The sequence below is a fragment of the Myxine glutinosa genome, chromosome 1, assembly GCF_964187855.1.
Source record: "Myxine glutinosa chromosome 1, kmMyxGlut1.1, whole genome shotgun sequence".
Classification (NCBI taxonomy): Eukaryota; Metazoa; Chordata; class Myxini; order Myxiniformes; family Myxinidae; genus Myxine; species Myxine glutinosa.
Window position 1 is genome coordinate 112,295,219 of NC_136261.1, and position 25,355 is coordinate 112,320,573.

General features: G+C 42.2%; 1 protein-coding gene across 6 annotated transcripts in view; it reads left to right on the forward strand.

The window, feature by feature from the left end:
• SIRT7 (sirtuin 7) overlaps window positions 1-25,355 on the forward strand; it is a 97,295-nt gene that overhangs the window by 47,276 nt on the left and 24,664 nt on the right. For 5 of the 6 annotated variants that reach the window (XM_078776271.1, XM_078776256.1, XM_068117186.2 and 2 more), the window contains 6 exons: window positions 94-198; window positions 14,756-14,826; window positions 15,256-15,328; window positions 16,213-16,311; window positions 20,344-20,574; window positions 23,454-23,534. In XM_078776271.1, the coding sequence (XP_078632397.1) occupies window positions 94-198; window positions 14,756-14,826; window positions 15,256-15,328; window positions 16,213-16,311; window positions 20,344-20,574; window positions 23,454-23,534 (660 nt within the window). The remainder of the gene's footprint in view (window positions 1-93; window positions 199-14,755; window positions 14,827-15,255; window positions 15,329-16,212; window positions 16,312-20,343; window positions 20,575-23,453; window positions 23,535-25,355) is intronic. The other variant, XM_078776251.1, reaches the window with a different exon arrangement.

The window sequence follows — 25,355 nt, forward strand, 5'->3', positions numbered from 1 at the left end:
CCTCCCACCTCCCCCCCCCCCCCCCCCCACCACCCCGGCAACGCCGGGTACTCCTGCTAGTATATATATGTAACGTCATGGTGTCTTGCACAGCGAGTCGAGCCCATGGAGGAGATCTGTGCCAAGGTTGAAGTGCTGGTGGAGGCAGTACGCATGTCTAAATACCTTGTTGTGTACACTGGAGCTGGTGTCAGCACTGTAAGTATTTCTGCAGGAAATAGCTTAGCATGTGATAGTATTCTTGCTTTTCTTCTTGTTTTTTTTCGCCATAATTTTCTTTATTTCCAGTAGGATAAAAGAACAAATACATTTGGTTACCTTCAAATATTTCCATTAGCTTTGAATGACAAACAAATAAACCTGGACAATTTTTTGTTTAAATTTACTAACTACATACTGTACCTGCAATATTTCCATACAATCCATTAGGTTTCTGTTATTCCCTTGACCTTCAACTTTCATCCTGATGATTATGCTACCTCGCATGTTTTTCTGTTTAAATTCCAACTTATTCATGTTCTGTTGATCAATGAATGCACCATCCATGCAGTTGTGCTTATACCAATATTGGTTTATTTATGTATGGGGATATCTATTTGTTATGTTTATGGCAATGTCAATTTTTTAACCAGTCACTCTCGTTGATTGGAAATTACTTGGGGACACCACCGTATAAAATAACATGCACCATTAAAATAACATGCACCATTTGCTTCTTCTTCCTTTTCTTATCCTTTTTCTCTTGGGTTACACCTGCCATTTTGTTGATAGCAGTTGTAGCCCAAGACAAAAAAGTGCACGTAAATTGTTCATATTTTTATTAATGATTTCTTTACTTTTTCCCTATCTGAATGTAGAACAATGTGTAATCCCTAAAATAGCACTATAGCTTCTATTATAATTGATTGACGACCCTTTTGACAGGTTTCGTTGCTCCTTGCATAGCTCTCTCTAGCCTCATGAATTAAATAGGCAAAACGTTAAAGAGTTAAAAAAAACGAAACCGTACTGACCGTATGCAAATTTGTAAATTTAATGTAGTCGAGCTTTTTTTTTTTTTTTAATGTTCCTTATCTTGGGAGGTGCAAATCACCCCTCACTTTATATGCAACATTTCTCTGTATGCAGCAACAGAAGAACTGAAAATTAGTTTATTGGCTTATACTGGACAAAATCGGCTGCAACTTTCAGAAGTAAATACTTTGTACGTCGAGGTAATATGTTCCAAATTTCAGCAACGTCTGTTTCCGCATTGTTGAGTTTTATTTTTTTAAACCTTCAAATCTCCCGAAAGGAGATCTCGCGAGATCTTGGAGACGGTGGCAGGGATTCTCGAAGCTCCACACGGTCTCCACGTTTTCAAAGTTAAGTCTGTTCACAATTGTATTTTGTCGAAACTGTATTTATCTTTCGGTGTGTGAAGTTATAGTGTGCACCTTGGAAGTTTCTCGGTGTTTATCTTTCATAAATTAATCGTCTGTTTGCCGCGTCGCGAGCAAGGCCTTTGCCACGTCGCGAGCGATTTGAAATCGAAGTTAAGTAATTGTTCCCATTTGTATTTTCGTTTTCACTGTATTTATTTTATGGTGTGTGTACGTATATTGTGTCCCGAGGAAGATTTTCGGTGCAAATCTTTCATACCTGTATTGAAAATCGTGTTAATTCGTGTCGTGTCTTGAGGCTTTGTTTTTCTCTCAGCGGTCCGTCGTTTGTGATCCAATAACTTTCGTTCTCTGTTTTCCCAGTCTTTTCACCCCATAGCCTACTTCCTTGTGTAAATCTCAACTTAAAAAAAACAAAAAAAAAACATTTCCTTCTCTGTTCTTATTCTTTGTTCTCATTCGTTTATTCATTCTTATTCGTTCGTTCGTTCTTCGACCACGTGTTTCTCCCCCATTTCCCCAGATAGTTTTCACTGTGATTAACCTTCAATGTTTACACTTTCCCCTCAAGTTCTGTATTCCGTCATATATTATAACACCTTTTTCTTCTTCTTCTTTAAAAGGCTGCTTTCGACTTGCTCACCAAATCTATTCATCCCAAAAAAAAATTCCATCTCCTATAGTGCCTTTTTTCTACATTCCCTAAACTCTCCTGCACTCCATCCTCCATCCAGGGTCCTTAAACGTATTTTTAACTCGAAGGTCACAAGAAACTCATTTTGCAAAAAATGTTCGTTTCCCATTAATCGTACACTTTCTAAAATCCAATCTCACCCCTCCCCTCCAAATCTTCCCCATAACCCCTCTCCTCCAAATTTTCCCCATCACCCCTCCCCTCCAAATCTTCCCCATCACCCATCCCTTTCAAATCTTCCCCCTTTCCCCTCCCCTCCTAATCCTCCCCATCACCCATCCCTTTCAAATCTCCCCCCTTTCCCCCTCCCTCCTAAACTACCCCCTCACCTCTCCCCTCCAAGTCTCCCCCTCGCCCCTCCCCTCCCAGACTCCTCCCTCACCCCTCCCCTCCAAATCTCCCCCATATCCCATCCCTTTCAAATCCCTCCCCTTGTCCCTTCCCTCCCAAACTCCCCCCTCACCCCTCCCCTTCAAATCTCCCCACCCTCATTTCTTCTCAATTTCCCCCCTCTCACTCCCCCTCCTCAAAGCGTCCTCCCCGCTTCTTCCCCCTTCCAACTCTCACCTCCATCTCCCCCGACCTTCTGCCTCGCTCTTCCCCCTCCTCAAATAGCACCTCATTGTGCCTCCCCCAATCACCATCAAACCTTTTGTCCGCCCCATCCTTCCCTTTCTCCGAGCTATTCTGAAATCTCTGACACACCTTCAGCAGCTCTCCCTACCTCTTCCACCTCTTCCACATCTTACCCTACCCCTCCTCCCCCCTGTTCTGTATCCGATGCTCCCCCTTCCTCTTCATTAACGGTATGGACCTCAAACATCCGGGGCCTTCGTTCAAACTTAACTGATCTCTCCATGCAGGTTGCTTCTGTCAAACCAGACGTGATCTGCTTAACAGAAACTTTCCTCCTTCATGATGTCTCTGATTCCTTAGTATCTCTCCCGGGTTACTCCCTCCTCCGGTATGATAGACCTGAGCCTCGTCCTGGAGGTGGGGTTGCTATCTTTATCAAAAACTCTCTTCCTCACTCGCCCTGCACTGCACTCTCTCCACCTCACCCCCAGGAATACCTCTGGCTACGGCTTCCCCTTCGCTCCCACCTCTTGTTCATATGTGTGTTGTACCGTCCACCAAACAGTGATGACTCCATCTACATCTCGCTGTCTGATAATATGGACCAACTTCTATCTACTCATCCCAACTCTCTCTTCCTCATATGTGGTGATTTCAATTGTCACCATGCCAGTTGGCTGGGTGTGGGTACCTCTCTCACCAGCCATGGCTCCTCAGCAAAGGACTTCTGCGACTCACTGGGACTGACACAATCTGTCAATTTCCCGACCCGGATCTCAGTCAACGGAGCATCTTCTCTTCTGGACTTGGTTATGACTAACTTCCCTGAAAATGTCTGCTGCTCTTATTCTGCTCCAATCGGATCATCTGATCATGTCCTTGTTAAAGTGGACATCTCTCTGACCATTCTCAGGGAGCCTGCTCAGCGTCGACGAGTCTGGCATTTCACTCAGGCCAACTGGCATGGTCTTCAAGCAGCCATCAATCATCTGGACCGGTCTCCCATCTCTACCACCTCTGACATCAACTCATCCTGGGAATTCTTCCAAAATAAATTGCTCTCTCTCATGCACAGATTTATCCCATCTCGTCTTCAGTTGTCATACCCTTCCTCCTATCCATGGTACACGGAATCTTGTGGTGAGGCTGTTGCCCAGAAACAACTTGCCTTCCTCTCCTGGAAAGCAAATCCAACGGAAGGAAATCTCATTTCCTTTCACAAAGCCCGAAACAAGTGTGTGTCCACCCTCAGGAGAGCCAGGAAACAATATCTCTCCGTTCTCAAGACCGAACTCTCTTATCTGTCTCCCTCTTCCAAATCCTGGTGGCTCTGGTCAAATCTGTTTCTGGTGTTTGTTCCTCCTCCATCCCCCCCACTTACCTCAAACGGCGACACAGCTGACTCCACACGTGAAAAAGCTGAATGCCTCAACTCTATGTTTGCCTCTAAATCTTGTGTCCCAAACCCATGCCTCTCTGTACCCACCATACCCAGTCGTACCCAGCTGCTCCTGGACTCAGTGTCCTTTCCTCCTGACAAGGTGGAAAAGTTTCTGTCAACCCTCGACTCTGATTCTGCAACTGGACCTGACGGCATCAGCCCACGGGTCCTAAAATCCTGTTCTTCCGCTCTTTCACTCTCTCTCTCTCTGTTCTCTTCACCCTCTCTTTTGCTCAAGGTCAACTGCCATCTGCTTGGAAATCAGCCAACATCACCGCTTTGCACAAAAAAGGTGCAAAAACAGATCCTAGCAACTACAGACCAATCAGCCTTCTCCCAATTATCAGCAAAGTCATGGAATCCATCATTGCTTCAGATATGAAATCTTTCCTCTTCTCCAATGGCTTGATCTCTGATCATCAATTTGGTTTCAGACCAGGTCACTCTACTCTGGACATGCTGCTTCTGCTGTCTCAACAATGGATCGAGGTCCTCAATGCCAAACAGGAAATTAGAGCTGTCTCCCTCGACATATCACGTGCCTTCGATACGGTCTGGCACCCCGCTCTGCTCACCAAACTCTCCTCCTTTGGTATCCATGGAAATCTCCACGCATGGCTGGCAGACTTCCTCTCTAGTCGTCGTCAACGTGTGAATGAGTTTCTCTCATCTCCTCTTCCTGTTCAGGCTGGAGTTCCCCAAGGCAGTGTTCTGGGCCCTGTGCTTTTCTGGTCTTCATCAATGATCTCTCTGACTCTCTTGAAAATCCTCTCTGTCTCTTTGCTGATGACTCCACTCTCTGCCGCTCCATTCCTCATCCCTCAGATCGGCAGTCTGCAGCCTCCTCACTCTCTGCAGACCTGGACAAAATCACAGACTGGGCAAACAAGTGGAACATGTCTTTCAATCCTGACAAATCTCACACTCTTACGATGTCTCTCCGAAAAGACCGACTGGACAACCCTCCCATCTACTTTCTGAATAATCCTCTCCAAGAAGTTCTGTCACTCAAGCTTTTGGGTCTCACTATCTGCCATGATCTTTCTTGGGAAAACCACATTTCCAACCTGGCCTCCAAAGCCAGTCGCCGACTGGGCATCCTCCGTCGTGCGAAGTCCTTCCTTGGCACACCTGAGCTCCTCACCACATACAAGGCTTTCATCCGCAGCTCAATGGAGTACTGCTCTCCCCTCTGGGCTGGTGCCCCTGCCTCACACCTAGCTCGTCTTCACGCTGTTGAAACCAAAGCGTTCAGAATCATTGGAATCTTCCGCGATGACGCTAACTCCAAGGGCCTTTCACTCACTCACCGCAAGCAGGTTGGTGGTCTTTCCGTCTTCTACCGACTCCTCTCCGGCCTTGCTCCCCCAGCTCTCTCTGGGCTCTGTCCCCCAAATATTCCTGCAGGTCGCACAAGATCTGCCTGCAACCCTCTTATGGTTAAACTGCCAAAATCAAGACTCTCTGCTCACCTTCACTCCTTCATTCCTCTTTTCTCCCACCTCTGGAACAAACTCCCTCACTCTCTTCAATCCCACTCCTCCCTCCAGGTCTTTAAAACGGCTGTTCACCACCATCTCTTATCTTCCCCAATCCAAAACCTTGATCTTTTCTACCCCCGCTAATTTCACCCCAAATCCACTTTTTTGAGGTGACTTTTGACTTCTTTCCTGGAAGTCCTTGGTGTCCTTGCGTTTTATACCTATCCTGCCTCCCCCCAGGCCCTCTCCCTCCAAAACATCTCCCGATGTCCCTGCTCTCAAATGTTGTGTTTGTGTGCTTCCTCCCCTTCTCTCCCCATCTTGTCGACCGCTCCCCTTTTTATATACTTTGTTTGCTTGTTTGTTTGATTTGTTTGTTTGATAAATGTTAGCTCTTTCACGAGCCTCGACTCTGTACACAAAAAAAAAAAAAAAAAAAATCCACATTGGTGTCGGTCAGTCCATCCGTCCATCTGTCTGTCCGCCCAAAATGTGTTGGCGCTCATATCCCAAAGGCTATACATTGAAACTAGCTGAAACTTGAAATATACGAGTCCATCGGCCAATACATCTAATTAATAGCTTTGAAAACAAATTCCACCTAAGTGCTATAGTTTTTGCTTGGCTCATAGGGGTGAAACCCAAAAAGTTACACATAGCACAATTTTGACTTTGGTCGTCATCAGAGAGTACGCAAGTACTCTCTATGTCGGGATGGCGCGGAAAAAAATGTCGCTCCCATCTGCTACATACAAAACTAAAGTTGGAGCATCTTCTTTAAAAACTCGCTTAGGCTACATATGAGAGCCTACCTGGTCTGTTCAGCTGATTGTCGAGGTAGGGATCACTTTTCAGCTCTTCAGACCAAGGCAAAAGCAAAATAAAGCAAAAAAACGAAATTGGTCAAACCCGGGAATTCATCTTCTTGTTCATAATAATAATAATAATAATAATAATAATACATAATCTTCTTCAGATGGCATATTTCCGAACTGCCTCTATCAATGGCAATGATTCTGCTACCATTCGACAGAGTCTTACTTCCTGCAACATCCTTTGGTATTATAATTCTCGTAGCTTGAAAGGATTCCACAAAAAGTACGTAAAACTACATTCCTATGTAAAATATTAGGACTTGGGTAGGTGTGGCTATGACTGTCAATCAGCTTGATGGGAGTGGAGCTGCTAGACACTTGCCTCAGTGTCGTCGTTATGCGTGATAATGTTATGTGGCATCAAATAATATCAGCAGAAATATAATGTCTTGGGAAATGCCTTTTTTTTCATTGTTACATTGATGAAAACAAGCGTTACGCCTCGGTCCCCCGTCGGTGAAGTGATGTGTTGACAAAGTGGAAGACGCAAGGCGGCCATCTTGGATTTTGACGTAGCGACCCAATTTTCAATAGCTTTCTTCCTTATGCGTAGATACACCCACACACCAGATTAGAAGTTAGTAGTTCGTTTATTTTTCAAGATAGTTCGCTCAAGGTTCAGACATATATATGGTGGCGGCCATCTTGGATTTTGACGTGGCGACCCAATTTTCAATAGCGTTCTTCCTTATGCCTAGATAGATAAAGCCTGGTGTTGGCTTTGCGGTCAGGGTGCCGGCTTGGGATCCTAGGATCCTGAGTTCGATCCCGGTTGATCGCTAAATTAACACCAGGGGGGTTGACTCAGCCTGTCATCCTTCCGAGGTCGGCAAATTGAGTACCAGCTTGCTGGGATGAATGATCCCGGTGTGTACCCCGATTTAGAATAGGTACACCGTATCCCTGTGCATCGTAAGAGGCGACTAAGGGTTGGCGTCAGGAAGGTCATCCGGCCATAAAAACATTGCCTCAAACAGGGAACCATGATTGTCATGGGGCCCGCAAGGCTAACCTCCGCTCTAGCAGGGAAAATGGCCTTAAAACGATCATTCATTCATTCATTGTTATGCTTAGATACACCCACACACCAGATTATAAGTTGGTACTTCACTTATTTTTCAAGATATTCCACTCACAAGGTTCAGACATACATGGCGGCGGCCATATTGGATTTTGACGTGGCGACCCAATTTTCAATAGCGTTCTTCCTTATGCGTAGATACACCCACACACCAGATTAGAAGTTGATACTTCGCTTATTTTTCAAGATAAACCTCTTACAAGGTTCAGACATACATGGCAGTGGCCATCTTCGATTTTGACGTGGGTTACACCCACACACCAAATTCGAATTCGGTCCTTCGCTTACGCACGCCCACACATACACACGCACGGATGGATGCACGCATGGACGGACGCACACACTGACGGAGGGGAAAACCATCGTCCCCCTTTCGCTCCGCGGTGCAACGGGGGACAATAAAATAATAGTGAGGTACCTCTGCTATACACCGCACACGGGACACGTGATCCCGAACCCTCCAGTCACGAGTTCTCGGCGGCAGATTCGCTACGTCAGCGCATCACTGAGGCCTTCGTATAGAACAGTTTCATCTTTGTTTTGGCATACTGCATCGACTGCAGTGGTCAATGGTCAATTAATTGATACTTAAATATAGAGATCCTAGTTTCCCGACTCGCTCAACCCTGAACCTTGCTATGCGCATGCGCAGATAAGAAAGCGTGACACGTGTACAGTGTGTTTGACTAATGTCTTTCTGATGATTTATAGTGACTATTTGTCTGGCGAGAATCTACTCAAGTATTTCCGAGGTCTTCTGATTTCTCAGAACCAGGATTTGGATACTACAGATAAGTACTTTTATCTTATTTTGATAAAGTTCTTCATTGAAGTTAATTTTACAAAACTATTTTCAGAGAGTGTGCTGGCACTCTCGACTCTACGTACTAACGTTGGGATGACGCGGATAAAAAATGTCGGCCCCACCCACTGATAAAAAACGAAAGTTGGAGTATCTTTTCATACTCTCATGGTAGTTTATCGAGGACACCTGCAGTTCGAGTGTATAATATGTTTTATTGACACTTCAAGTAAACAAAACAGTAAAAACCACGAGAGTGTCTTTCACTCCGGCCGTGCATAAATTCCTCCCGAGAGGCTCCGCCCCTCCCCTCTGTCCCCACCCTATTGATTGGAGGGAAACCTTCAAACCACACCAGTTACATTCGTGGAGTGAACGGATGTTATCCGGTCTATCAAAGGGAAAGAACCGCTGCAGTAGCTACCTCCAATATGCCTTCTGCTCAGCAAAAGAAAAGAGCTCAAAATAGAAAATATTATGCAAATAACAAGCAGATGATTTTATCACGGGCACGTGACAAGTACCTCGATGAAAGTGAGGAGAAAAAGGCCATCTCTAAAGCTAGCTATGCAGGTGGGCTCTGCAAAGTGTAAAGCTGTTTTCAATAAATACAATAGTGCTTACAGAGACGAGCTCAAAGCTGCTTGTGGTGAGTACAATCGTGCTCACCGAGACGAGCTCAAAGCTGCTTGTAGTGAGTACAATAGTGCTCACAGAAATGAGCTCAAAGCTGCTTGTAGTGAGTACAATAGTGCTCACAGAGACGAGCTCAAAGCTGCTTTTAAAAGACACTACATTGCTCACAGCAATGTAATAAAAGCTGTTTGTCATGTGTACTACAGTACTCACAGACATAAAGAACTAGCTGCTCGTCGTGCACACTATCTAAAGAAGGCCAAGTCTATTCTAAAGTGTGCTCGGACATGTCACACGAAGAACAGAGCCCAGCGTTGTGCAGACATGAGGCGGAGGTATGAACTAGCTGAACCTAAGCCTTATGCAAAGCATCCGTATGTTCTTGAGGTGAGCAAGAAACTACTCTGCAATGCTGAAGCTTTAGTCAAAGCTTTCAAAAAGAAGCACCCAAATATATCCAAAACAATGACTAGTTACTCTTGTAAGAAAGTTGTGTCATCTCTAGCAGCTAAGAGATTGGTAAACAAGGCCCTTCAGATGCGTAAGCCGTATGCTGGGGTCTTGCTTCAGGCTATCAGGTCAATATGTTGCTTTGAGATAAAAGAAAGGGGAGACTTTGGTGAGGGTTTGCACTGTGCTCATAAGAGCCATTATTTTATGAGGCAGCCTACCTGTTTACTGTGGAAGGTAATACTGTGGATGAGAACAATATTGATCAGAATGGCTCGTGTAGGCCAGCATATGAGTCTGCAGATGGCACAAAGGAAAAAGGTGATCGTATTTGGAAGTACTCTAGCAAGTGCAAACCGCTTACCGAGTCAGAAGTTTCCAAAATATTAGAGTTTAAGTCTGAAAATCAAGGGTGACGGTAACTGTTTATTTCGCTCATTTGCACATATCACTGGCTCGCAACAACAGCACGGATCTGTGCATTCTGCAATTGTCACACACGTCTGATATTGAGCCATTCATACTTTCCACTGGTGTGTCCTGTGTTGAAGCTTACATAAGAGCTTCTCGTATGGACAGTGCGGGTACTTGGGGTACAGAAAACGAAATTCTTACTCTCGCACATTTGCTGAATACCCCAGTGTATGTGCACAACAGCGAGAGTATGGATTTGGTAAGGTACTCCCCTATGCATGTTGACGAAAATTTGCATGAAAATGTCACGCAGATGGCTATGTACATCAGGCTGCAGCATGATCACTTTGATGTTGTTCTCTCGACTGTAAATCCACAGTAACTATTTTTGCCGTTTCTAAGTGCACGTCATTGTGTGGCATGAGGCTGGATGAATACATTACTCTTTGAGAAACTAGCAATAAGACAGAGCTGCAAGATACAGTCAGGGTTACGTAAGACAATATAGGAACACATGTGCAGTGTTTGACTTTGCTGACTGAGATATCTTGGCACTTTTGCTCCAAGATTGGGTATCCTCTGAGTACCGTATACCATTGTGTTATTCCACATTGTAAGAAATTACAGAAACAAGTGAATAAAAAAATTTATGCTAAATTAAAAAGGCAATGTAGGGATGACAAACTGGAGTCTAAAAAAGGTCCTAAACAAGATTGGGATGATTTTGGTTTAGAGAGTAGCTAACAGTATTGCCATGACATAACAATCCCTACATCACATCAATGCCTCATTTACACTTCATCAGTTATTACTTCAAGTTTCTACAAACATTTCACTGCTGGTTACAACAGTACTTGATTACTCCTGTAGTGTAGCCACATAATGAGACTGTACAAATTAGCAGCCCAAGCACAATGTTATAATATCAGTACATGATCATCAACTTCTTACAAACTGCATGGACATCTCTAATAACAGCATTCTATAATTATCTCCATTTGTGATTGGTTACTCTAAGTTGATAAAAAAGAAAAGTATGAAAGACAACTGAAGCTGCAAGAAGTCCCTGAAATTATATTGGAGCTTCTTATACTTATGCAGAAATGAAATATCGGAGCTTTTAATTCTTCTAGCTAGGCCTAGCCTGAGACAATAGTCTGGAGGCAGTGATGTAGGGATTGTTATGTGATGGCAATACTGTTTGCTACTCTATAAACCAACATCAACCCTATCTAGGCTATCAGCTAGGGGGGTCAACCGGTACCAAATTGAGGGAGTAAGGCTAATAATGATTTTTGACAAGGTTTTTACCTCTAGAATAAGAAAATATGTGATAGCAAATTCAACGATGTAGCTAAATGTGTGTTATCACCCATTTTCAAAATGGCCGCCACTTTACATACAAAATTTAACGTTGTTGTTTTGTTTACTTTTTTTTCTGTAGGAACGGTGGTCGGAGCAACGAGCAACGGAGTAGATAGAAAGTAGATGCTATACGATTAGAATACGTTTTTGGCCCCTGTAACATGTTGCATTATTGGTTTACACTGAAACTTTTGTCAAGCATGATTTTGGACCAAAAACGCCCTTTTGCGAATGGCCTTGTTACAATCACATTAAACAGGAATGTGTCACCCAATTTTGTTCTCTTCATTGCGTTCCAACATCTGGACAAAATGTTGCACAAGATTACCCTACACCACAACGAAAAGGTGCAAAAATTCATTGATACATTTCCACTATGTCGAAAATACGTGGTGGTGCGATACTTTTTTCCATGTGTATACTTGCAAATCTACTGAATGCCAGTTATTTTCGTGCATATTTTGTGCATAAAGTTGTTGCTATGATGGCAGCCATTTTGTGAAATTGGGCACCATATTGGATTCTATCTTCTTGGATTAAAGTTCAGATGATGTATTTCATTCTTTGAGTTGTGAAGTCTTAAACATCTCAAAACGCAATGCTATTTGTTACAAATTCCTACAAGAATATGAAACATGGTGTTTTTAATAGAAAAACATGCATTTTGGCGGCCATTTTGAAAATGAGGTGATAACACCCATTTAGCTACATGGTTGAATTTGCTATCACATATTTTCATGTTCTAGGGGTAAAGACCTATCCAAAAATCAATATTAGGCTTACTCCCTCATTTTGGTACCAATGGACCCTATTTTGGGGGTCTGGCTGATGGCCTAATCATGTTTAGGACCTTTTTTAGACGGCAGTTTGTCATCCCTACATTGCCTTTTTAATTTAGCATAAATTTTTTTATTCACTTGTCAATATAGAACTAGAACGGCACTCGGTAGAGCGCATACCTCTGCCAGGCTGAACAGTTTATATTTTGTATCCCACTGATACATACATGGCGATAAGTATCTGGATTCGGACCTGAACCAAAATCTAATCGGCTTGTTCTTGTCACCTAACCAACTCGTCCACCAAGTTTAGTCATAACTCGTCCATAACTTTTTAAAATATCATGTTATATATCGCTTTTCGCCCGATCTCTCAATGCTGAAGAATCACTTAAAATGAAATAATTCTCGGATCCGAATCCATATTCAGATCTTCACCAAAATCGAATCGATTCATCCTTGTGCTCCCAAAATGCGTCACCATTGGGAGATAGGGCCAAAAACGATATCTAGCAGGTTATTTCAAAAAGTTGTGGACAGATTTGGACGAAACCTGGTGGAGAGGTTGGGTGTGACAAGGACTAATTGGTTCGATTTTGGTGAAGATCTGAATATGGATTCGGATATGAGAATTATTTCATTTTAAGTGATTCTTCACCATTGAGAGATCGGGTGAAAAGCAATATATAACATGATATTTTAAAAAGTTGTGGATAGATTTGGACGAAACTTGGGGGATATGAATTGACAAGTTGACGAAACTTGGGGGACAAGAAAAAACCGATTAGATTTTGGTTCAGGGCCGAATCCAGATCCGGCCTATCAGTGGGATACAAAATATAAACTGTTCAGCCTGGCAGAGGTATGCTCACTACCTAGTGCTGTCCTAGTTAGTCTTATTAACCCTTGGATGCAGTGATTGGGCCTCAGAGGCCCACAAGGTTTTATTTTGTTGCAAAATCTAGGCTGTACCATTAATTTTTTTTGGAATGAGCCTCATTTTCACCGACTTTCATTTGTTACATAAAATTCAGTGACATAAATTTAAAAAAAATTCATTCAGGCTCATGGGAAAATCTTCATTCTTCACTTATAACCCAAAAATCCGACACGAATGCAGGCCTGGGGCCTTCGAGGCCCCGCGTAAATGTTGTTGTACTACTATGTTATATCATTATTTTCTTGATATGAGCCTCATTATATGCTCCTATAACTTGGTTACAAATAATTTAGTGATAAAAATATGAAAATTTAAAAACTTTACACGAATACACAATACCGAAAATTCAGTTCGATTCCGACAACTTTGAAACTTTGACCTTTGTGACCTTCAAAGGTCAAAGGTCGAAGATTCTGAAATTTGTTGGAAAGCTTGTATTTCATGATGTATGTGATAATATAAGATCATGTACGACATTTCACCCTATCAGGAAGCGAACAATGTAATAAAACCATCAAAAATCGACTTTCCTAAATTTTGTGACCTTGTGACCTTGACCTTGGGGCGAAAATGAAAAATCGAGCTCCGTGGGGCTAGACACATGACATTGGCCTAACCAAATATCGAAACCCCCGTCAAATTCCACCAAACCCCTCGGAGAAGATGTAGCTTGAACTCGATTACCCCTAAAAAGACATCTTTTTCGGGCGTGGCTCCGCCCACAATGGGCGCAATATGCCCACTCTAGGCAGGACACAACTAGATCATGATATCAACCTCCCACCCAAGTTTCATCAAGATCGGATGATATCATCGGGTAGTTATGCTGCGGACAACAGACAGACAGACACACACCTATGACGAATATAGTGGTCACTCTGTTTGATAACTCGTGAACCAAAAAAAAACATTACCCAAATAAGTTACATCCGTTGGGCCTCCGAGGCTCAATGGCTGCATTTATGTAGGATTTTTGACGCCTGCATCTAAGAGTTAAAGGTGTTTTAGTGCAAAAATCTTCCTCCATCTTGGGACACATTTAATGTTATTTACATTAATTTAAATGGGAAAATTCGTTTCCATTGAAAAACGTTGTTGGATAACTTCGTGTGCAACATGTTGAAACAAGTATGGTTTCCATATAAGCCTCAGTTACTACTTGTTCCTATTTCTTTTCCAGGAAGAGGTCATTTTTTTCATGATATTTATTAGCACAGTGTGCATATGGGGTTAAGTGATTCTGACTCAGATATGTATTTGGAACCCATACAAAGTAATCCCCATCCATGTTGCACGGAAACTATATTTGAGGGACTTATATCACTATGTGCCATGGCTTATTTCTCTACCTTTGCACACCTAGAGAGAGATTGTAATGCTCTTGCATGTTGTTTGCAGCGTATTCATGTGGAAATCAGCTCTATTGCTGAAACTTTACCCTCGTGATGAATTCCTCCTAGTAATGGCTCCCATTGTTTGCCAGCATAGTATATTTTAAAATATTGCCGATAACCTCTAATGAAATCTATAATTGGTACTTGCCGATATTTGTAACATAACCGCACCATGCACCCCTGCAAAAAAGGCATGTCAGTAATTCCTTCGAAGTTCCTCACACTAGGGTGAAGATTTTGGGAATGAACATTCTGCATTATTATCAGTCCTATCTCCAGAAAATTCCCTGCGGTCAGATTTTTATTTTTCTGCTGTATGAATAAGATAGTTTCAAATTTGATTTACCCTAAATTCTCAGTTTGTTCCTGAAGCCAATTGAAAAGTTAGCTTGTTTTTAATAAGTTGACTTGCTGCAAAACTGGCTGCAATGCCTTCCTTCCTTAGGCTGCTTCCATCCCAGATTACCGAGGCCCCAATGGAGTTTGGACTCTGTTGAAGAAAGGCCAGGCTGTAAGGTAAGTTTGATCCATACTCACTTTCATTGTTCTTCAGTTTTCCAAACACAGCCTAAACCATCCAAATGCCCCTCATACTAGTGCATGCCTAAAACAAAATATTATGAAGGAATCGTTTTTCCATCTTTATTATTATTATTTTTTGCTTAATTATGACTTAAATCTATGCTTTTTTTTTTCTGACAAAAGGCTTCCCCTGTTCACATCTGGACATCTGTGAAGGTTTCCTTAGCATATCTTAATATGGAATTGCATTCATGTAGCATTGTCATCTGTCTTTCTCTTTATCACACCCAGGAAAGTTGCTAAGATTATTCAAGGCCTTGACATCTCAAAAATATGATATTTCACGGTGTTTGGTATAACGTTGGTGTTTCCATGCATTTTGCTTTTAAATCTTTGCTGTGCTATTTCCTGTTTTACCCACAGTGCTGGAGAGCTGAGTGATGCAAATCCCACCATTACACACATGGCACTGGCGAAAATGCACTCGGAAGGGCTGGTGAGGGCTTGTGAGGGGACGTTAAGGTGGAGGGGTGATGCAAGAAGGGTGAAGTGGAAGCTTGGAGCAGGCAGATAGAGAAACCAATAGAGAAGTTTTGTGACCAATTACGTAAGCGATGTTAGCAGAATGACTTGAGCTACAGTTCAGTGCCAAAACTTGTGCATTTATTACTTCGGCCTCTGAAGATGGATGGAGGTTATGTTTTCGCCCCTGTCTGTCTGTTTGTCTGTGAACAGGATATCTCAAAACGTTGTGGACATATTCAGACGAAATTTGGTGGAGGAGTTTGGTATGTGACAAAGACGAAATGATTCTATTTGGGTGAAGATCTGGATCTGATAATTTTTTAAGTAAATCGTCACCATTGAGTGATAGGGCAAAAAACCATCAACTGTACAGCACAATATCTCAAAAATCATTGTAGACGGATTCGGACGAAACCTGATGCATAGTAGGGGTGTGGGACAAGGACGACTTAATTCAATTTTGGTGAAGATCTGGATCATAGAATTTTAAAAGTGATTCTTCACCATTACATTGAGAGATTGGACCAAAAACAATATTAAAAAAAAAAAAACCATGATATTTGCAAAAAGTTGTGGACGGATTATGACAAAACTAGATGGATGAGTTGATTAGGTGACAATAACAAGCCGATTAGATTTTGGTTCAAGTCTGAATCCAGATCCGGCCTATCAATGGGATACACAACATAAACTGTTCAGCCTGGTGGAGGCAAGCGCTCTACCGAGTGTCATTCTTGTTTTCCACTGTTTCTGTGGGTGCACTGCTTCATTGGTAATTATAATGATGGTTTTATTGACTTTTGGTTTACATTTGTCTCTTTGGTTTACCTTTGCTATGCTTGCTGTATTGTCCAGGTGCAGCACATTGTATCGCAGAACTGTGATGGACTCCACCTTCGCAGTGGCCTCTCACGCTCTGCCCTCTCGGAGTTGCATGGGAACATGTATATCGAAGTAAGATTCTACATGAAACATGATTAATATTTTGATTGTAGGTTGATATCACATGACTGATTTATTAGGTTATTTCTCCGAAATAACGTCACAGGGTGTGTCCCAGTGTCTGGCCGTACGTAGGATAATATTTGACTCAAACAACCTCTCCTCACAAACTACCCGACCAATCATGGACCAATTTTTTTAATGATATATCATGACAGCAACGTCTCATGGGGTTGTGCTCCCCATCGAGATCCGCCCATTGAAATAGGCTAAAAGGGCAGTTTGCCCCAAATATTGGTATTTCATTCAAAAAGCTTCTTCTAAGAAATTGACAACCGGATCCAGACGAAACACTGCCATACGGCATCGTGACCATGCCCTAACCTTAAATTGTGCTCCCCATGGGCGTATGTCCCCTGGAAAGGCGGCAACGGGCCCCCTCCCCTAATTCCTTATATTCACTTAAATATATTTTCCTAACAAACTACATGACCGATACGGACCAAATTTAGTACGATACATCAGAACATTAAGGTATCATGGGGTTGTGCTCCCCATCTGGATCTAACCCCCATAAGAGGCTGAAAAGGGGGGTTTCACCTAAAATTCAGGTAATTTATTTTAACGTCTTCTCAGAAACCATGGTGAAATATCCATCAGTTCCCAAAGGGGGCTTTTTATGCATTATTAGCATTGCCTGATTTATGCATCATACAGGCTGCTGATCACTTTAGTTCATTTTATTGCTCTTGCAATAATTTCGATGCTATCACTGACAGTCTTGATGTTTGCTCTTTCTCGACATCCAACTGATGATATTATGGTCTTTGGAGATGTTAATGTTCATCACAAAGAATCCTTAGACCCATCTCACAGTACAGATGCTCCTGATGTCATTGCATTTAACTTTGCCATGTTGGATGGGCTTGTGAGGGGACGTTAAGGTGGAGGGGTGATGCAAGAAGGGTGAAGTGGAAGCTTGGAGCTTCCACTTCACCCTTCTTGCATCATTTCAGTTCCTTACTCGGATCCTTACCTTACTTGGATCAATTCAGTTCCTACTCAAACTCCTGATAAAGCTACTGATAACACCTATCTTCTTGATCTATATTTCAAATCATGGGCATTGTACTGCTAAAATGCTCCCCCCCTTTCGGAATCTGTGATCATGTCAACATCGAAGTTCAGGTTTCTTTCTCCTCACCATCAACTGTTGTTCATCCTGCCCATCGAACTGTCTTTCAATATAGCAAGGCTGACTGAAATGACTTGCGTTCTTTTCTTGCTGGTGTTCACTGGAGCTCAAACCTTTGCTACAACTAACCTGATGCTTCCACGGAAGTCACTCAGTGGATCCATATAGGTATGGACCTCTTTATCCCTTCTCAGATCTACCAAGTGAAACCACACTCTCAGCCATGGTTCGCTCCTGCTTGTGCTGCTGCTATCGCCCATCGTAATCGCTTTTCCATCAGTATCATCGTGTTAGCGAGTGAGGCACATCATTACCTCTCTGCCACCGAAGGTGGATGGATGTTATGTTTTCACCCCTGTCTGTCTGTTTGTTTGTCTGTCTGTCTGTGAACAAGATATCTCAAACAGTTGTGGACAAATTCAAACGAAATTTGGCAGAGAGGTAGTGCACGTGACAAGGACAAAATGATTAGATTTTGGTGAAGATCGGATTCGGATCCGGCTAGTAGAATTTTTAAGTGATTCTTCACCATTGGGAGATAGGGCCAAAAACGATATATAGCAGGATATATCAAAAGGTTATGGACGGATTTGGACGAAACTTGGTGGATCAGTTCTGTGTGTGACAAGGACGATTCGATTTGATTTTGGTGAAGATCTGAATATGTATTCGGATACGAGAATTATTTAATTTAAAGTGATTCTTCACCATTGAGAGATAGGGTGAAAAGCGATATATAACATGATATTTAATAAAGTTATTGACGAGTTATGACTAAATTTGGTGGACGAGTTGGTTGGGTGACAAGAAAAAGCCGATTCGATTTTGGTTCAGGTACGAATCCAGATCCGGCCTGTCAGTGGGATACAAAATATAAACTGTTCAGCATGGCGGAGGTATGCGCTCTATCAAGTGCCGTTGTAGTTTGTTTTGTCTTGCAAGCAACCGCTGTAAACGAGTATTAGAGAATGCTAAGCGAAACTATGCAGAATCTGTTTGTGATTCTTTCTCAAGTCAACAGCTAGGTTCCAGAGATTTTTGGAGAATTGCTAACAGCATTCCAAATGTTGAGTTGGATCTTGGAGACGGCGTGAAGCTGGAAGGTGTGAAAACATTTTGTTACCTAGGAGACATGCTGAATGGAGAAGGTGGATCAGACTCGGCAACGGTTGCTCGAGTGAGATGTGCATGGAAGAAGTTTCGGGAACTGAGTGGCGTGCTGATGAGGAGGGGAGTGTTGTTGAAGCTGAAGGGAAAGGTATATGCTGCATGTGTGAGAAGTGAATGATTTATGGGAGCGAGACATAGGTAATGAACGTAGAGCAGCAACGAAGGTTGGAAAGGGTGGAAATGCGAATGGTTCGACGGATGTGCGGAGTATCGTTGAGAGAGAGGAAGACAAATGATGAATTGCGAAAGATGATGGGAATAGAGCCTGTGATGGATGCTGTGAAGAGAAACAGGTTGAGATGGTTTGGTCATGTGTTGAGGAAGGATGAAAGTGACTGGTTAAGAGGAGTGATGGAAATGAATGTAGAAGGAAGTAGAGGACGGGGAAGACCGAGAAAGACTTGGCTAAAGATGGTCGAAGAAGAAATGCACGCAAGGGGGTTAACAAGGAGAGATGTAGAAAATAGGGCAAAATGGAGAAGATTGTCATGGCGACCGCAAGGCTAACCCCCGCTCTAGCAGGGAAAATGGCCTTAAAATGCCTGTTGTTGTTGTTTTGTATTCTAAACCACAATCAATTATTGATTCCTGTCCTCTTCAATGGCACGGAAGTGCTTACTTGTCATATTTTTAAGGTCAACCTCTTCGCTGAGTGTTTTGCTGCAAATCTACACTTGAAGATTACCGACACCCATTGACTGCTTGTCTTTCCCATGTTGACACCAGTTTTTCCACCAGTTTTTCCACCATTATCATCACACCCAGGAAAATTGCTAAGATTATTCGAGGACTTCACATTTCAAAAGCTACAGGACCAGATCGAATCCCTGAAATTGCATTGAAGATGTGTTCACCAGAACTGTCTTCTGTTCTCTCAAAATTTTATAACTTGTGTCTGTCAAAGTCTGTGTTTCCGCCTAACTGAAAGCAAGCTTCTGTAATCCCTGTCTTTAAAGGCTCCTGCTCCTGAACTCTTTATCTACATCCTGTTTCCCCCTCAATCCTAACCTACCTCAGTTGAAGAGGAATGTAAATTGATTTCTTATTTCTCTTTAATATCTATACTTTCCTTTTATTTGTCTACCTTGAGTGGCCTTTGGCTTTGTGGCGGGTGAAATTGCATTACAAAATCTGTGCAGTGGGAGATCGGGTTTTGCAATCGCGTCCTAGTCCGGACCGTAACCCTTTTTACCATTTGAGCTTTTGCCATCAAATTTTCAACAAAGCTATAATATAAAAATATGGAGAAGTCAATGATCAAGAGGCCAAGGTTGCATAAAATCGTCATTTTTCATCTGATTGACTTGAAATTTTAAGAATTTGCATATTGTGTCACTGAATTGGTTCACCAATCAAAATCGAGAAGCCGATTGTTTTGGGGTTTTTTTTATCAAAAGGTAAAGGTTGTATGAAATTGTCAATATTCATCCAATTGACTTGAAATTTGAGCAGGGTTTGCATATTGGGTCACTGAGGCCTATTGGTTTTCATATCTGAGGTCTAAAAGCGTCAATTTTTTTTCTGCCGATTTCGTCATGTTTAGCATACGGAAGAAGAAGATGTCTAAATACAAAGCACCGTGGATGGGCCTTGTATTTTTCAGATGCTTTATAGTTCATCTTATTTTTATTTTGCTTCTGACATCTGTAAAGTCTTGCAAGTAATGTTTCCATCTTCAGGTGTGTACAGACTGTGGACATGAGATTGTGCGCCTTTTTGATGTCACTGAGAAGACAGGCCTTCGACGTCACATCACAGGGCGCATGTGTCCAATCTGTTCCTCACAACTTCGTGACACTATTGTCCATTTTGGAGAGAAGGGTGCTCTTGAGCAGCCACTCAATTGGGCTGGGGCACTGCGAGCTGCACGCCGTGCAGACACCATATTGTGCCTCGGCTCAAGTCTCAAGGTATGCCATGCTTCCAAAATAGGTATCACATAGAAATGTCATACCAGCTTGTGAGAATGCTATGCATGAGGCACTCTACACATGTTGCTCTTAAGTCACTTAATTCCAGTGTTTTATTATCCTCACCAGAGGAGAGTTTGTTACTTGCCGGAAAAGATTCCGGCAAGTATGTTGATCTGTTCGTTTGTTTGTCTGTTTGTTACTTGTCGGAAAAGATTCCGGCAAGTATGTTGATCTGTTCGTTTGTCTGTTTGGCTGTCTGTTTGTCTGCTTGCAGCACTACGTCTGCACCGTTGCACGTAGAATCGCCAAACTTTGCACACGTATTTGTCTTTCCCTGGAATAGATTGTGCCCAATTGATGACGTCATCGGTCACGTGGTTCGGCCGCCATCTTGGAAAAACCAAAAACTTTGCACCTCTCTATCTCTGAAAGTGCTGAACAGAAAAAATTGAAACATGGCTCATTGTAAAGAACTCTCCATGGGGAATAAAATATGTTAATGATGACGTCATCAGTCACGTGGTTCGGCCGCCATCTTGGAAAAATCGAAAAACTTTGCACCTTCATATCTCCGAAAGTGCTGAATAGAAAAAATTGAGACATTGCTCATTGTAAAGAACTCTCCATGGGGAATAAAACCACTTTTAGAGGCCATTTTTCCCCGCAAGCGGGGGTTGGCCTTTTTCGGGAACTGTGGTTGTTGTTGTTTTTCGGTCCCCTTTTTGAAGCAATGTTTTACGGCCGGATGCCCTTCCTGACGCCAACCCTTTTTGCCGCCTTTAACGACAAGCAGGGAATTACCAGTGAACTGGTACTCAAAGATTCCGGCAAAGATCAAAGATTCCATTCTCCATGGGGAATAAAATATGTTAATGATGATGTCATCGGTCATGTGGTTCGGCCGCCATATTTGTCCTAAAAGGCCGATAAAAAAGTAAGTTCCGGCAAGTCCTCGGTCTTTGACCGATTTTTCATTTGTCTGTTTTTCTGTCTGTCTGTCTGTTTGTCCGCACAGAATAAATATGATTTTCTCTGCAACCGTTGGTCCGATTGACGGGAAATTTTCACCATAGGTGCAACTCCACCTGCAGAATATTTTAATGATAATTATGACATCATAGGTTACGTGATTCGGCCGCCATCTTGGAAAAACCGAAAAACTTTGCACCTCTATATCTCCGAAAGTGCTAAACAGAAAACCTTGAGACGTGGCTCATTGTATAGAACTCTCCATGGGGAATAAAATATGTTAATGATGACGTCATCGGTCACGTGGTTCGGCCGCCACCTTGGAAAAACCGAAAAACTTTGCACCTCCATATCTCCGAAAGTGCTGAATAGAAAAAATTGAGACGTGTTACGTGCTCCTCCCCGACCCCCTGGTCATGGTGCACCTCCGAGCCCCGAGAGGAGTCACGGCAGAAAAATGTGTTATTCTGTATGTCAAAGATCAAGGGAGAAGCCACCCCAATTGTTACTCACAAACAAATATTGTATTAAGATCACACAAGAATAACAGTACAACAATAATAGTATTCAAAAGTACAATCAATATGTCCTATGATGGTACCATCAGTTTTGTAATATTTAACTCACTGTGCTCCAAGTGAGTGAAACACGAACATTCCCCAATGTCTCTTATTCCCGGCTTCAAGACGAAGTTGATTCGTTCCAGCGATCGCCAGAACGAGGTCCAATGGAGACCAGAATCCTGTGCGGATGGCCAATACAGTCACACAGCCGAAGCTGCACAAAGGCGCCTGGGAAATCCAAAAGCGCCCTACAGGCGACTGAGAGATCACACCTTCAAAAAGCCACGTCACACACACGCCCCAGATCGACGTCTGAATGCGGTGGAGATGGTCGAAAAGAGACGAAACCGCGAGCGAAGCACAAGTCCTGCGTGAGTCAAAATGGCCGATGACCCGGTCTCGTGGCGCATGGCACGGCGATGATTCTCTCCTGAATCGATCGCAAAACCTGACACGCAGGTTGACCGGTCACAGCGATGACAACTCTGTCGTAGGAATCCCTTTCCCGGAAACCCGAAAGTTCGCTAGTGACTCTGGCTCGCCAACGCTCGCTTCAGAACCCGGAGCAACTCGGCTTTCTTGTCCGACTCATTCGCTCCGCCCTCTTTTCCCTCTTCTTCCTCTTCGTCGTCCGGTTCCCGATCCGGTCTCCTGTTTCTTTTATCATTAACTTTTTTCCCCTTTTGAAAACAGTTCATGAACAATAAACCTTTTGAACACAATAATAGTACATGGAATCAGAAATATTTACAGTGGATGCAAACCACCACAACGGAAGTGACGAATCCGTAACACATGGCTCATTGTAAAGAACTCTCCATGGGGAATAAAATATGTTAATGATGAAGTCATAGGTGCCTCCATTATGACATCATAATTCGACAAGTACAAAACTTCATCCGATCAAGATGAAATTTCTTGAGCATAATCTAGGAATAAATTGGTTTAGAAAAAATATAATGACGTCATCAGTCACGTGGTTCGGCCACCATATTTGATTTAACACAAAAGCCTTAACCACTGAAAATACATCCTGGTGAGGGTTTGCAATCTCTGATTGCTCTTTTTCTTGTTCCATATTTGCATTAATTATCTCCTTTCTTCACTCATGCTCATTTTCTTACTAGGACATTCTCTCTTTATTATTTTATCATTGCCCTTTTTCTCCATCAACCTCCTCTCCCCCCACCTTGTTGCTCGCCTCATCCACCTCCCTTGCCCCCATATCTTACCCTACTTTTCTTTTCTTTTAATTTTATTCCTAGTCTCTTCATCACAATATTATTCATCTCTCATTTATATTTTTCAAAACAACATTAATTTATTTCCTTTCACTGTTTTCAGGTTCTTAAGAAATACCCTTCTCTATGGGGTATGGAGCGCGTGCGTGGTAAACGAGCCAAGCTATACATTGTCAACCTTCAGGTAATCTCGTTTATCGATGTTTATGTAATGGTATTGTTTAAAATATTATATGGAATCAACAGGATGTTTATCAAAGTATGACAACCGCCATGGGAACCAAGGAGAAGCTGACGTTTCAGGTTAGTACACCTTCATCAGAGCAAAAGTGGGAGAAGGGATAGGGGTGAAGGTTTATTTAGGGTGAAAGTGCATCAGAGTGATGTTGGGGGTCATGGAACACATGGGGTGGGACTGAATGAGTCATTTGATACCACATGGTTCAGGGCTTAAGTGTCGAGGGAAAGGACTGGGAGCAAGGGAGTGATAAGAAAACAAAGAAGACGCAAAAAGAAGACGTTGGGTAAATAAATTAAAGCCACTTTATAACGTAATATAAATGTATATATATATATATATATATATATATCTATATATATATATATCTATATATCTATATATATATCTATATATATATATATATATATATATATATATATATATATATATATATATATATATATATAAAATAATGAGAGAGCTCAAAGAGGAGAAAAAGGAAAGAGGAGAGAGAAGAAGAGAATGAAGGGAGGATAAAACAAAAGAAAAGAAAAGGGGGAAACCAGAGATATGGAATAGATTGAAAAGTTGAAAAAGACATGACGTCTACGTGAGTGAAAAGTGCTCTTCAATCTTGTGAGGGGCTAACAATCACAAACGAGTATCAATCCTAAGAATATGGTTTGCTCTTTACGCTTTTGACTGTCCAAGATGTTGGAATGGAAAAATATATAGGAGACTGCCATGTGACTGAACAAATGTCCGGGAAGGTTGAAGTATCGACACGGATGTACTTAAGTGCTGGATTTTTTACCTGCCAAGTTTTCAAGTTAGATCTGCAACTTTCACCTAAAATTGTGCTTCAATCTTGAGAATTGATTGTGCTTCAATCTCGAGAATGACCGCACTGTGGTCACAACCTGTAACAAAATGCAGAAATGGGCCGATTGGGAAATGTGCTTTTAAAACACTCTTAAAAGATGAACAGCGCAATTGTGAAATGCACATTTAATGTGTTATTAAAAAATTGACTCGACACCTCACCGTGCGTTCTGACGTACTGTGCGTTCTGATGGGCTTCATTAAACCTTACTATTATTCGACATATGATTAGATTTTTGGGGGTCCCACATTGTAAACAAGAAAAAGAACAATCAGAGATTGCAAACCCTCGCCAGGATGTATTTTCAGTGGTTTTTAAGGCTTTTGTGTTAAAACAAATATGGCGGCCGAACCACGTGACCAGTGACGTCATCATAATTTTTTTTTCCCTCCCCCAATTTATGCCTACATGACGCTTAAGAAATTTCATCTTGATCGGATGAAGTTTTGTACTTGTCGAATTTTGACGTCATGATGGAGGCACCTATAACATCATCATTAACATATTTTATTCCCCATGGAGAATTCTTTACAATGAGCCAGGTCTCAATTTTCTCTATGCAGCGCTTTCGGAGATATAGAGGTGCAACGTTTTCCGGTTTTTCCAAGATGGCGGCCGAACCACGTTATCTATGACGTCATAATTATCATTAAAAAATTATACAGGTGGGGTGGCACCTATGGTGAAAATTTCCTGTCGATTGGACTAACGGTTGCAGAGAAAATCATATTTATTCTGTGCGGACAAACAGACAAATAGCCAAACGGACTCAAACGCAATACCCTCTCCTCAGGCCAGGGTCATAACACTCGACCCAAAAAAATCCAATGGTTTTAGTCATTTGCATAATGTAACGCTTGATTACTGTGCGTTCTGGCAGGCTTTATTAAATCTTACTATTA